This window comes from Frankliniella occidentalis, unplaced genomic scaffold (assembly GCF_000697945.3).
Source record: "Frankliniella occidentalis isolate FOCC.00 unplaced genomic scaffold, Focc_3.1 Scaffold290, whole genome shotgun sequence".
NCBI classification, from domain to species: domain Eukaryota; kingdom Metazoa; phylum Arthropoda; class Insecta; order Thysanoptera; family Thripidae; genus Frankliniella; species Frankliniella occidentalis.
In genome coordinates, this window is record NW_026267416.1 from 26494 (window position 1) to 39756 (window position 13263).

Below are 13263 nucleotides of genomic sequence, written 5' to 3' on the forward strand. Positions count from 1 at the left end.
AGACCACTCGTATGCGGAAGTTTGCAACGGTCAGTATGGCCGCTTTGTAGGTTAAGGCAAGTCAGTTTAGGACCGACACAGCCAATAACAGAAGCAGAAGTAATACATCTGAATCAGAAAATAATTTAACACAGTCAGAAAATAATTCTCAAGCATCAGAAAATAATTCTCAAGCATCAGAGAATAACTCTCAAGATTCAGAAAATAATTCTCAAGAATCAGATAATAATAATCATGAGTTTGTCTTGCTCAGCCCCCATGACTCCAATCAGTCTGATAATTCTGATTCTGAATCATCCAGATCAAGAGTCTCAAGTGCAAATGAGTTTGACCCAAATGAAAACAATGATTATGTAATGTTCGAAAATGAAGCAGACAAAGAACGCTATTTAGTATTTGCTGTACGCCAATGGGCTTTAGAAGGTGGCGTTTTGTCCATGAGCAAATTGGATAGTCTTTTGGCCATTTTAAATTTAATTTTCCCCAATGTACCTAAGAGTTACAAAACATTATTGCAAACACCTTTAAATACTGAAATTGTCAGGGAAGATAATGGTGGACTAATGTGGTACAAGGGAATAAAGTGTAATTTAGAAAACATGCAACTCGATGAATATTTATTGAAGTATGGGCAAATTCAAATTGACATAAATATGGATGGACTCCCATTACATAACTATAGTTGTAAGAAATTTTGGCCAATTTTAGGAAAGCTTGTGAACACTTTTAATCAACCATTTACTATTGCCATTTATCAGGGTACTGAAGATCCAGAGAATGTTTATTCCTATCTGAATGAGCTGGTTACAGAGCTCCAAGATTTGTTTCACAATGGATTCAATTATAAAGGCACAAACTATCCTGTTGTTGTTCGTAACTTTATACTGGACCGACCAGCAAGAGCACTTGTGAAATGTTGTGTAGCTCACGGTGCTTATGGTGCATGTGAGAAGTGTGAGGTTTTTGGAGAGCATCTTGATGATCGTGTAGTATACCTCAATCTAAATGCTCCCCTCAGAACAGACCAGGCCTATTTAAACCAAACGGATCCTGTGCATCATGTTGGTCGTTCTCCTTTAGAGGCTGCTGGTATTAATATGGTATCGCAATTTAGATTAGACAGTTTCCATCTAGTTTATCATGGAGTATTCAGAAGGCTCCTGGAAGTATTTAATAGATGGCCTGGTCCATGGAAATTCACAATTGAAACTAGAAACCAAATTTCTGCAAAATTGACATCTCTCATACCAACATGTCCTCAGGATTTCAATAGGAAGCCAAGACCCATGAAGTTCTGGAAACATTACCATGGTACTGAAGAGCGTCGATTATGTATCTATGATGGGATGTTAGTGTTTAAAGATAAGCTGCCAGATGAGGTGTACAAGAACTTTTTGCTACTACAGTCTGCAGTATACATTTTGGCCAGTCCTGTTTTGGTGCAAACTATGGTGCAAACTATGGTGCAAAATGCTAAAGTGTTGCTGCGTACTTTCATTGAGCACTCAGCTGCTCTTTACGGGCGAAAATTTGTTGTTCTGAACGTTCATTCCCTGGTTCACTTGGGTGAAGAGTGTGAAGAGCACGGTCCTCTAGAAAATTTCAGTGCTTTTCCCTTTGAAAATAAACTGAAGTCTATAAAAGAGATGCTTCAGACAGGGTCAAGGGAAATACAACAGGCAGCTCGTCGGGATCAGGAAAGGACAAAAGATGTGCCTATTCTTCTGAACACTGAGCCAGAAATAAGGCTAAGTAATGAACATATAGATCCCATTGAAACTTTCCCTGGCTTGCAATACAAGAAGGTATCAATTGATAGGGAGGTGGTGCTCGCTGTTGGAGATGGGGAAAGGGATTCTTGCTTCCAAACAAAAGACGGTGATGTTTATGTACTGCAAAATATTGTAAGAAATGAAGAAGACATATTGTTAATAGGAAGAAAATTTCAGAGGTCTGGAAATTTTTATGAATATCCACTGCCCTCCTCAGACCTAGGGATTCTGAGTGTGTCAAATTTGGGCCAGGAAAGAACTGCTATTAATCTTGCAGATGTTAATTCTAAATGTTGGCTAATGCCCGATGAAAACAATTTCCTTAGCGTTCCTTTACTGCACACTCTTGCAGTTTTTGAAAGACTCTGATTTTAATGTCCTATCACTATAATTTATTAAAAATTCTCCCTGTTTGTTCCAGTTTGTAGTGGTGCAAATTCAAGAAAATCAAGTGTTTCACATTGCTTTATCGAAATGGATTGTCTCCATGGACCATGACAGTAAAATAGCATGCATATCTTGGCCAGATGAATCACCAGATTTTTTTGTGAAGGAAAATCTAGATGCTGCTGACGATTGGAACGAAAAGCTTGCAGAAGTCAAGCGGTTCTATAGTAAGTCTGGAGATATGCCCATTATTTAAAATCCATTCAATTGAAGTTTGATTTTAAATTTCCTTTCTGTTATTTGTATAGGTCAGTATAATGACGCAAAGGAAACACTGAAAAACTTTCAGAGATTTACTGACTATGACACTGGCAGTGATAAACCATTAGGAAGAGGACATAGATTCAGGCGCGGCAAACGAATGACTGATAGTGACACGGAAACGCCACACCCAATGAAACAATCCAAGCTTGCTGCACCCCCTCCTGTGTTGTTACAAAAAGTTTCGGCAAAGGCATCAACCTCCAGTGCTTCCAGACCTGTTGTGGTTCAGAAAAGAGGTATGGTTTCTCAGACCAAAGTAAAAAAGTTGCTATCTGAATCAAAAGGTAAAGGGAAACCTGAAGCACCTGAAAAAGCAAGGCTTGAAAGACTGGAGCAAAAAAAGCAAAGAATTTTGTCAGACAGGGAGCAAAAGAGAAACAAAAATGAAGAGAAAAGGAAACAAGCCCTAAATGCTCTGACAACTAGAGGAAATTCAGCTCACCACCCAATTGTAAAATCTACATCAAAAATGGAATCAAAGAAACCTTCAGAAAAGGGTATGTGTTTCAAACTACTTCTCAATTATGATCTAATTGTTTTCTTGTTGTACCTAACTGAATTAAATTTTTACAGCTCCTGAAAGAAATGTGTCAATATGTTTGGCTGACAAGGATAAAGCAAGTAAAGCAAATTCAGTCAAGAGTCAGTCTATGCAAAATCTGTCCGAACCAAAGACAACTGAGCAGTCTCCCATAAAATATGAATCTTCTACTTCAAATAATGAGACAACAGTACCGGTTAAAAGAGGTTTGTCCATATTGGCAGCTTTATAGTGCTATTTGCAATAAGAACAAGTGTTATATTCTAATGTTGTTTCTTTTGTACAGTTCCACTAAACAATTCGACAGCCTCAAAGCAGAAGGATAATGGCTTAAGTATAACTCAAGAAAAAACTTCTGAAGAAAGAGGTATACATTTTGAGTTGCTCTGTTATAAGACAGAATGAAGGTCCTGAATAAAACTATACTTTTATTTTGCAGTACCCGACTCAGAAGTCCAGAATCCAGGGGATCCAGTATTTGAACGATTGAGGCGTTTGGTTGGTTAGTTCTTACAAGAATAGGAATAAGAATAAGACTTTGCCCTCTCAGAAAAAGAAAACTCCAGAGGCTGCTGAGGGAAGAGGTAGGGATTTTCAGCTGTTCCTTTATTATGAAGAATTAAGAGCTGTTGTATTAAGACTGATCTTTTTTTGTGCAGCACCCTCTTCTTGTTCTGGTTCAGAACTCTGTCCTGGTTCGGTAGATGTTGGCAATGATTCAGCCATAGCAGAGGAAGGAAATGATCATCAGGAATCCACTGAAAATGGTGGGATATTTCTTTCTGTCTTCTTTAATAAAAAATCCACATCTTTTGAAATGCACTTACTAACTTTTCTAATGTGTCAGTATTATACGTAGCTTACTAATACATTGTTTTAGTTGGTTTATCAGATTTACTAGATGATGAAGATTCTGCACCAGAATCGGATATTTTTGCTGATATGGAAACTGTGAATGACAATATCTCTGGCAAAACACACCCTGAACCGGGACTGGTTATGTCAGGCAGTGACCAGGAGGGCTCCGACACTGTAGACTCTCCTGACTCTCCTGATTCTAATCGTAAGTCTTGTGTTTGCACTGTGTGGTGCAGTAATTAATACCCATTGTGCCTTTATCATCGTTCTCATGTTTTTCCACTTTATTTCACCAAATTCAGATGACTCAGACTCAAAAAATTCTGAATCTCCCAGTCCCATGTCAGAGAGACCAAGTGCTGGTAAGACTTCTCCACATCTGTGAGAATTCGTAAACAATGCTGAAAATTATTTACATTAGTTCCCTCTCCTTTTTGATCAGATTCGCGACATCTGTGCCACATAGAAACCTTATTGGAGCATATGAACTCTAAACTAGATATAGTGCTATCCAATCAAGGGAGAGTAAATAGGGCATTGGCACCCACGAGCAAGCGACTTCAAAAACCTCATTGGATCTCACTGCCCGTTCTAAGGCCAGAAGCATTTAAAGAATTTGAAAAAAATCTTGAAGATGATGATAAATTTGATGCATTTGTAAGTCCCGCCTCATTATACATATTATTTATTGTTAAGTTTTATAATTATTATCTGCTAATTGTAGATTAACTCTTTCAGACTCACTACATTGAGGCTCTTGGAATCCCAGATGATGAGAGTAAGGCTACCAAGAAACTCATGCCTGAATTTTTTTCAGACTGGATGGCAGACAAATTTTCATTTCATGGGCAGGGGTCAAAGTTAGCTTTCAAGGATACCAAAATGTGGGAGGCTTTAGAAGGTACAAAAAGTAAATGTTGTGTGTACATTATTGTCTGATGGTTGTAGTATCTCCTAACTCTTCTACAAATTATTTTACAGCCGTATTGTACATCAAGTATGGTACCGACCTTTCTCAGTTCATCAAAGATATGCGGTCGTGGTTCCGCAATGCAAAGGGCAGGAAAAGGGGGAAGATCCCTCCTCCACCCCTCCCCAAGCCTCGCCATAAGTGACAATTAGTCTATGTCTATGTTTTTGTTCCCCCATGGTAATTATTTCATTGTATGAGAGCAATAGACTTTATTATTTAATATTCTCCATGTTGTTCTGAGAGATATAGTGTTTATACTTTATTATTTAAATACTCTCCATGTACTGAGAGAAATAGACTAATTATTTTGATGATAAATATATTTTTTGTTATTTTCTATGTCAGAAAACTTTGCTCACAATAAACTTTATTTTTCCAATCTTGAGATTTATTGTGCAACCTTGTCTAGTCTCCATAATTGAGCTCAACATTCACCAGTTTATTGTAGAGCTGCTTTAGACCTTTTCTAGAGGTCTAGGCGACGTCTGATCGACGACTAGCATGCCGCGGGTACAAATAAATCGTCACATCTAGTAGATGTCTTGTAGACATCTTGCCGATGGTTTATATCATGTCTAGATTCTGACCAAATAGACGTCTACCTAGACATCAAAGTAGATCTAATCTAGATTAGACATCTAGACATCTGTTAGACGTCTAAAAGATCGGGGTCTTCTGGCTGGGTTAAGAGGTGCAGGTACTGTGCCCATTGTATGGGCCGCTCTGCATCTCTTCCTATCACCTTTGCCTTGCTCAAACTGTCTACCTTGCCCACCTCCCAGCATTTCCTGCGCCTTTGGTCGCCTCTCTGAGACACAACACCATCCTCCGGGAAACAACTATACACTGCGCGATTAAATAGACCCTAGTCCAAGTGCTTAACTGCACGAGGAAGTAGACTTGATGGGTAAGAGGTTTTCCTCGACTCAGTTGCGAAAGCACAGGGATGCTGGTCATTGCTCAACACTTCCTTTCTAGGTTGACCTGGGGAGGCCTGAGTCGGCAGGATTAACACTCGACATCGGCATTCCCCGGTGGAACGCGAGCGCCTTTAGAGCGCGGTGAATGCGCTAATGCACCTGCTTGGAAAAAGCGCCCTTATTGCGCGAAAAAACTTCGCATTGAAAGCGCATTTCGTGGCGCTAACGTCGAGCGCATTTAAAGCAGTGTAAAAGCACCTTCATTGCGCTTGGTAATGCGCTTATTGAGCGCTGTCAGGGCGGTGCCCCTGACCCGTAGATGAAGGCGGGATGTTTGAATAAAATATTTTGAATTTTCATTTAAGCTCATAGGTATGGGTATGTAGAGCGATGCCTCCTAACGACAAAGTCCGATGTATTGCGCTCCCGTTACACAAAGTTCGATCCGTTTCACTCCCGTTACACAAAGTCCGATGTGTTGCGCTCCCGTTACACAAAGTTCGATCTGTTCCGCTCCCGTTACACAAAGTTCGATCTGCTTTCCGTCGCGCTCTGCATCGCGGTCTTATTATGTTTATATTTTCGCTAACATTGCCGGTAGAAAAAAAGTAAAAGCTGCTGTCTGTTGCTAAAAGATTGAAGAACAACATACTCTAAAGAAAAAATTGAATGCCTCAACAACAAAACTGCGGTAGCGCTCTAAACTTGGGTCTCCCGAGAGCGGCCAAAAGCAGATCGAACTTTGTGTAACGGGAGCGGAACAGATCGAACTTTGTGTAACGGGAGCGGAACAGATCGGACTTTGTGTAACGGGAGCGAAACAGATCGAACTCTGTGCAACGGGAGCGCAACACATCGGACTTTGTCGTTAGAAGGCATCGAGAGGGTATCAGGAAGAAAGTGTCACTAAATAAAACCGAACATGTGTATAAGAAATGCCATCAGTTTATTTATTGAAAGCAATCCTCTGTAGGGAGAAAGCTGATTATCCTGAAATGATAAAAACGTAATTAGTGACATTTAGAACACTTTTTATATCACACAATTTCAAGAGGCCAAAAGCCATGCAAAGCAGAGCTGTGAATGCAATACCCAAACAAAAGCACAAGCAAAAGCCATATCAAATACAACTAAACAAGATTCTAGGCATTTTATTTTATGCAATCAATTGCAAAGCAGTCAATTGGAAAAAACAAAGATTAACAATTTCTTTGTTAACTTTAAACAAAAAAACAAAACAAAAAAACAAGCAGAATGCAATGCAATGCACAAGCAAACAACAAAACTTATCAAAACAGTTCAGAGCAGTACAGAAACCACGGGCCTTAAGTCTATGACCTTTTCTTGCTGGACTCGCTCCTCAGCCACATTCTGATTGCCCTGGTTACAGCAGAAAAGTTTTGTCGCAGATATGTCAAAATATAGTCACAATTTCTTTGTTAACTTTTTAACAAGAACCAAAACAATAATACAGAAATAAAACAAACAATAAGCGGAATGCAATGGAATTCCCCAGGAAACAAACAACAAAACTAAACAAAAAATTCAGAGCAGTAGAGAAACCACTCTATGACTTCTTATTCTTGCCCTCCTGGCCCTTGCCCTCCTGGCCCTTGCCCGCCTTGCTCCTCAGCCACACACTGATTGCATGGGTTACTGCATGCCTTGAGAAGTTGCCCTCATACTGTCGTGCACAAGCATCTGTAATAACAGAATAATTCAGGTCACCTAATCATGAGGAATAAATGGTCTAAGGCTGATGGGAAATATACATACCAATTATACATTTTCCTGTTTTTAACGATTTAATTCCCCTTTTCTGCTCAGTCCCTTGCCAATTCAACCTTGAAGCAGCTTCCTCTGTGAAAAGAAGTTTGCACACATTCGTGGCCATTTCACCTTCATTCTGCCCCTTTCCAGCATGCACACTGAAGTGACCAACCTGAACAAAATATTTAAAAACTCAATAATAATAATAATAAAAGTACACTGTTATTCAAGGAATGTGACGTCACATTCGTTTCAATGTGAAACGTGTCACATTCGTTTGAATATTGTGTCACATTCATTTGAACGTGACTTCCCGTGAATTGATGCTCAAATGGGATGGGGGCAGGCATTGGCCGATTCACGTTTAAGCGAATGTGACACAACATTTAAACGAATGTGACACGATTCACATTGAAACGAACGTGACGTCACATTCGTTGAATAACAGTGTAACTAAAATACAATAGAGATTTCACTTACAGCGTATTCAAAATGGCTGTCCTGTGAATCAAGGAAAACCTCCCACTCATAAAATGAGGCAAGATCTTTGAGAGGCACCAGGTTATCAGACCACCCATTTGGCTTCTTGGCACAGTGACTTCCTGAGTGGTTCAGGATATCTTCAATACGCTGCATCCTATTCTTTAAATTTTTTAAATAATCCAGTTGCTTGTGCTGATCTTGCCGAATAAGGCAAAGAACAGCTTTTACATCTGCAAAACAAGTTCATGATGAATGTACATTTATTATGGGGCAAGTTTGAAACAGAAATGGAAGTAAATCTTTACCTGAGGTTGCACCGATGACAGGCACACCAGCTTCAACACGACTATGATCGTAATCTAAAAATGAAAATAAAAATAAGAGGGAAAGGATTAATATCTGGTTGCAGAAGACATGCTGAATCAATCAAAATGTACCCACCATTATCAGCTGAGGCAACATCTTGGTTTTGCAGTAGTGCTTCCCTAGCAGCAATGCGCTCCTTAGCTTGTCTCATTTCTTCTTCCAAGCTTGCTAAAATTTATGGATAGACAACAACAATGATTACAAAATTGGAATGAGAGCAGGTAAATAAAGCCAGCTAAAATAGCAAACAATTTAAATAAAAATAATCTTACAATTAGGACTGCTAGGACTATCAAGATTATCTGTAAAAGAACAGGGAATAAGAGCTTAGAGTAAAATTTCATTTAATTTTCTGGAACAATAATAACAAAGAGAGAAACTAACGTACCACCATCATCATTCAGTGTGTCACTACCAAGTTGGTCAGTAACTTGTTCTTCAGAACTGAATATAGAGGGAAAAAATGACATGCCTGTTTACTTAAGCACCTTGATAGTAAAGTAGTTCAGTTAACAAGAACATAAATACATATGCTTCTTACTTAATATTTGCTGGCTTCACAGGATTGTTTTGTTGAGGTTCCTTTTGGACATGCAATCTAAAAAAAAACATAGCATCAGTACAATGGTAAAACATTTGTCAGTGTGTTACAGCCTTGTGGGCAGAAGTCGGAATCTTATACATTAACTTTGAACTTTTAAACGTAGACACAATAGTGTACTGGACCACAAAATCAAAGCGAAATGAGTTTGTTTTGACCCACAACATAATTGCAGAAATACACAAAGAATACCATGAACAATTACAATAAGATTCATACCCTGGAAATATGGTGCCAGGGGGAAGGCGTATGATCTGCATTTTTTGGGGCAGGCCGCTCAGTGTAACTCTGGAAACACAATGATGTGCTGTTAGTGGAAGAATTTAAAATTAACAACATAGCAATGGATGTGGTCATACATTGGGGCTGATGATTTTGATGCTGATGCTGTTTGCTTGTAATGTCGGCTTGACAGCTGTCTTCACACCACTACTGTAAAAAGAAAAACATAGAATTGAAATACATAGTTAACTTGCAAATGGTTGTGACAATAAGCTAGGGGGCTCACCTTGATGGGGCTGCTGACATACTCATTACATTATTTCCAATCCTGAAATAAGAAATAAGTTTATTAGTGCAGGCACTACAAACAGAGATAGAAGTATTCTGTCAAAAATTCTCACCTTGTGCCAGCTGAACTCTGTTGGAGAACTTGAAAGATTGTTCTGAAAAATATCTTATGTTAGTGACAAAGAGAACAACAGCACAATCTTTTAAAATTTTACCCTCAAGAAAAAGGACATATTTGATATTTTATAGGCAGCCCTGACTGTTAATTTCAGTTAAATGCAGTTTCAAGAAGATTCAATGACTAATTTAGCTCAGTTCTGATGACTCAACAGAAATTAACATTAGTGTATAAAATCTATAATACTTTGATAATCGATTTGACAGGGGTAATTTACTGCAAATATATGAATGGTTCACATACAGTTGCCAAGGGGTAATTGTAGATCAATAGAACACTTACTGTGGAGCTGAGACGTTGGGCTGTACCTCTGGTACAGGTGCGAGAGGAGTATTCCGGTTAAGGAAAGGTTTGAACCTTTTATTGGGCTGGGTGTTGAACTGCCCATCGTTGTCCAGAGTGTGCAACAGCCCAATCTTCTGATTTTTCTGTGGGATAGAATAAAATTAGTCCTAGTTCATTTTACACTTGAACTAAACAACAGTAGTAACATGATGGACTTACTGTATTAACTACAAATTCCCAATGTACTGCAAGGAGTGTTTACATTTGTTATTCTAGCTACTCACCAACGAAAACTACACCATATGGACAAGGGGAACAGCTGCATATGTATCCCCATCCATTGGAAGCATGAAGCATTTGAAGACAAGATCAGAAATATTGTATGTTTGCAAATGGTCATCAAGGTCTCCTACCACACAGCTTCCTAAGGTGGTGGATGGCATGGGAAAGTCATAGATGTCAGCTGTTCTCCTGAACACTTTAACTACCAGGAGTATATCATCCAATGAAGATAAAATATTCACCACTAGCCCATACTTCCCATCTGCAAGACCTACACAATTATTAGGTATGGATATCTTTAAAGTATACAGATCATGGTTATACTGTGAAAACTGGGCATTAAAGTCAACGTTCATGGGTACAGGTCCATTTCTGTGCTCTCTGAGCAAACTAATTCTTCTTCTCTCCTGTCGCTCTGCTGTCTTCTCCTTCTCAGCTAACCTGCGAAACACTTGCTCAAGGGGCCTATTGGGTGACCTCACAACTCTCTTAAGCTGGCCAAGCATGTCTTCAAAAGGGTACCCTGAAAAAGAGGATAACTTCCCATGTCTTTCCACATCTTCATGTAGATGCAAAGCCGAATGCACATTGTAAACTACAAATCCAGGTCCTAGAAGCTGTGCACTATACTGTACAAATAGTTGCAAATTTTCTTTGGCAGCTTGAAGATGGGATCTGATTAAATTGTCACTGTGCATGATGAAAACAGAAGTGTGCAGCAGCATGAATAGTTTAAAAATTTCATCTTTCTCCACAAAACAAAGTAAAACAGGGGCCAAATACAACATGAACATTTTTAGTTCAGAAGCTCTCCAGCTCTTCAGTCTTTTCAAAGATGGTTTTCGAGTGAATTCGACAGGGATAAAATTTGAGCAGGTGTTCAGAAGGTCACTCAAGAGATTCATTTGTGCTGCTGTCATCCGCGCATTCAGGGGACCCTGGCCCGTTTCTACGATAAAAGATAAATACCTGCGACAAATGCCTAAATCTAAGAGGTGCATTGCACAGAAAGGAAATTGTGATATGAACCCAGTAGGAAGCTGAGTAAGAGGACTGACATAATTGTGGTGTTGTTGATCTCGTAGATCACGGAAGGACACATCAGTTCTAGGAGGTTCAGAGACTTCTGTAGAGTAACACTGGTGGCCATGATGTGGACCCACTTGAGTGCAACGTTCACAACCATCACGAGAAGAGTGGCTAGCTGTGCCCTTTAAGTAGGCTCGCCCCAGAGCATCAGCTTCATAGAGTCTTACACGCACAGGAAAGTTCTGATTTAGTACTGAAATCCCATCAGCTAGTAAAACATGCATTTCAGTAATGTAATCAGATAGAAAGTCTTCAATTGGATTTGGATCGCCTGCACCATAAAACAATCCAACAACAAATGGTCTCTTGTCAATAAGATCTAGGCTGCGGCCCAGGATAGCAGTGCACTTGTTACTTCCTGTATCATATATCTTGAAAGCATCAACAAAGATGTCTAGAGAAATGGACTCTGTATTAGGTTTGATGCCTTTAGAAGTTCTAGACAAGAGACCTTTTTTTAACCCAATGTGGCAATACTTTCCATTCAGCAGCTGCTTGAACAGGGGCCTTTCTCTTGGTGTTTTCAAAAGTGTCTTGGCAGACTTTGGAAGTGTTGGATGATGAGGCTGAAGAAGTGTTAAAAGTGAATCTACAGCAACAAGGGGCACCTTGAACTGCACAGCCCACTGACGGAGAGACACTGTAAGTGGGTCTTCAGCCTCATCAGCTTCTTCATCACTAGCACTCTGTCCATCTTCTCCACTGGATTCGCCACCACTACCGCTGCTACTGCCACTGCCACTCTGTCCATCATCCTCATCACCATAGGCAGCATTATACCCAAAAGCCTCATCAGGTTGTTCTGGCTGGTTTTGTTCAGGCTGGGGTGGTTCAGGCTGGGGTTTGGGTGGTTCAGGCTGGGGTACTGCAGGCTGATCCTCAACCCCTGCAAAAATATCCTCAAATTCTGCCTCCACAGCTCTCCTAGCACGCTCTCTGATGTAACCATCACCAAGGATCTCTTTCCTTCTGTTGTGCATTATTCTGTTTCCTATTCCAAAAACAGTAAAAAAGAGAAATCATGAAATGCACTGTGCAAAATTCTGTAATGGCATGACAAATCAAATTCCCGGTTGTATCCTTGTATACATATTAAAGTGGAAAAGGAAAATAATAATTTTCAAAAATAATCTGCAATGTCCACCAAAATACTGTTGATATCAATAAAGATTTTCAAGTACTGTGACATTACGTTAGCTGGTCTTAATGTCAGCACCAAAAATCATATGACGCACGTTAGTCCCAGTCTCCTGAAGTTCCATGCAAGCTAGTGAGATCACCTTCAACTATAAATGGAAAACAGTGCACAATGTTTTAGACCAGGATTATTAGAAGTTGCAAATTGGTGTAACATTTACAAGAAGATGTCGCAGGGAAGTTGTCTTCTTTATCATCATACACCATCGAGGACATGCTTGGCCAGTTTAGTATTGTTTCAAGAGAGTAAACGACAACAAACAACAATGAAAGGAAACTACAGACAAATGCTTAGTTAGTTTCTGAATGAAATGTTACTATGATGCCCCTTGACTTGAATGAATAGTAGGTGTCTCAGATAACTAACACATGCAAGGTGAGTCCAACAAGTATTCATGAAATCACAAAACATACACTTGCCTTGCTCATAATTGTTCAATTAATTGGCTCAGCCTCCGATATAGTTTTTTAAATTGTTGTTGTAGTAGAATCCGGCACACACAGCACATGCACACGGCTAAGTCAGCTGTTCAACGTTCAACCCAGCCTTGCGGTTCGCATTCATATCTTCTTTCGTAGCGGGTGCAACAAAAGTGCCAACCTAAAGCGCAAAACCTTGGCGCCTCTGAAAAAGCGCTTTTATCGCGCTCCAAAGGCGCTCGCGTTCCACCGGGGTTATTGTCCGCACTCCCCTCTGGTCGCAATCAATCAATCAATCAATCAATGT

The 13263-nt window shown here is 39.7% G+C and overlaps 4 protein-coding genes across 4 annotated transcripts; 2 read left to right on the forward strand and 2 right to left on the reverse strand.

The window, feature by feature from the left end:
• The first annotated feature begins 2126 nt into the window (after positions 1-2126).
• On the forward strand, positions 2127-3689 carry LOC127750931 (hepatoma-derived growth factor-related protein 2-like). Its single transcript, XM_052273641.1, has 5 exons — positions 2127-2386; positions 2468-2980; positions 3057-3230; positions 3311-3391; positions 3464-3689. The coding sequence occupies exons 1-5, from the start codon at positions 2260-2262 to the stop codon at positions 3529-3531; spliced, it is 963 nt and encodes a 320-aa protein (XP_052129601.1). The 5' UTR covers positions 2127-2259; the 3' UTR covers positions 3532-3689.
• LOC113205838 (uncharacterized) lies at positions 3590-5144 on the forward strand. The gene is made up of 7 exons (XM_052273642.1): positions 3590-3608; positions 3684-3791; positions 3905-4087; positions 4185-4244; positions 4325-4539; positions 4621-4783; positions 4864-5144. Exons 3-7 carry the CDS (start codon positions 3967-3969, stop codon positions 4995-4997), a joined length of 693 nt encoding a protein of 230 aa, XP_052129602.1. The 5' UTR covers positions 3590-3608; positions 3684-3791; positions 3905-3966; the 3' UTR covers positions 4998-5144.
• Positions 5145-6794: 1650 nt separating this feature from the next.
• LOC127750925 (uncharacterized) lies at positions 6795-10071 on the reverse strand. Its single transcript, XM_052273635.1, has 10 exons — positions 9992-10071; positions 9619-9660; positions 9504-9545; positions 8936-8992; positions 8783-8838; positions 8667-8696; positions 8470-8562; positions 8334-8387; positions 8026-8258; positions 6795-7717 (listed from the first exon to the last, which is right to left on the reverse strand). The coding sequence occupies exons 1-10, from the start codon at positions 10069-10071 to the stop codon at positions 7526-7528; spliced, it is 879 nt and encodes a 292-aa protein (XP_052129595.1). The 3' UTR covers positions 6795-7525.
• On the reverse strand, positions 9920-12319 carry LOC127750926 (uncharacterized). Its single transcript, XM_052273636.1, has one exon. The coding sequence runs from the start codon at positions 12317-12319 to the stop codon at positions 10262-10264; it is 2058 nt and encodes a 685-aa protein (XP_052129596.1). The 3' UTR covers positions 9920-10261.
• Between the last annotated feature and the right edge of the window lie 944 nt (positions 12320-13263).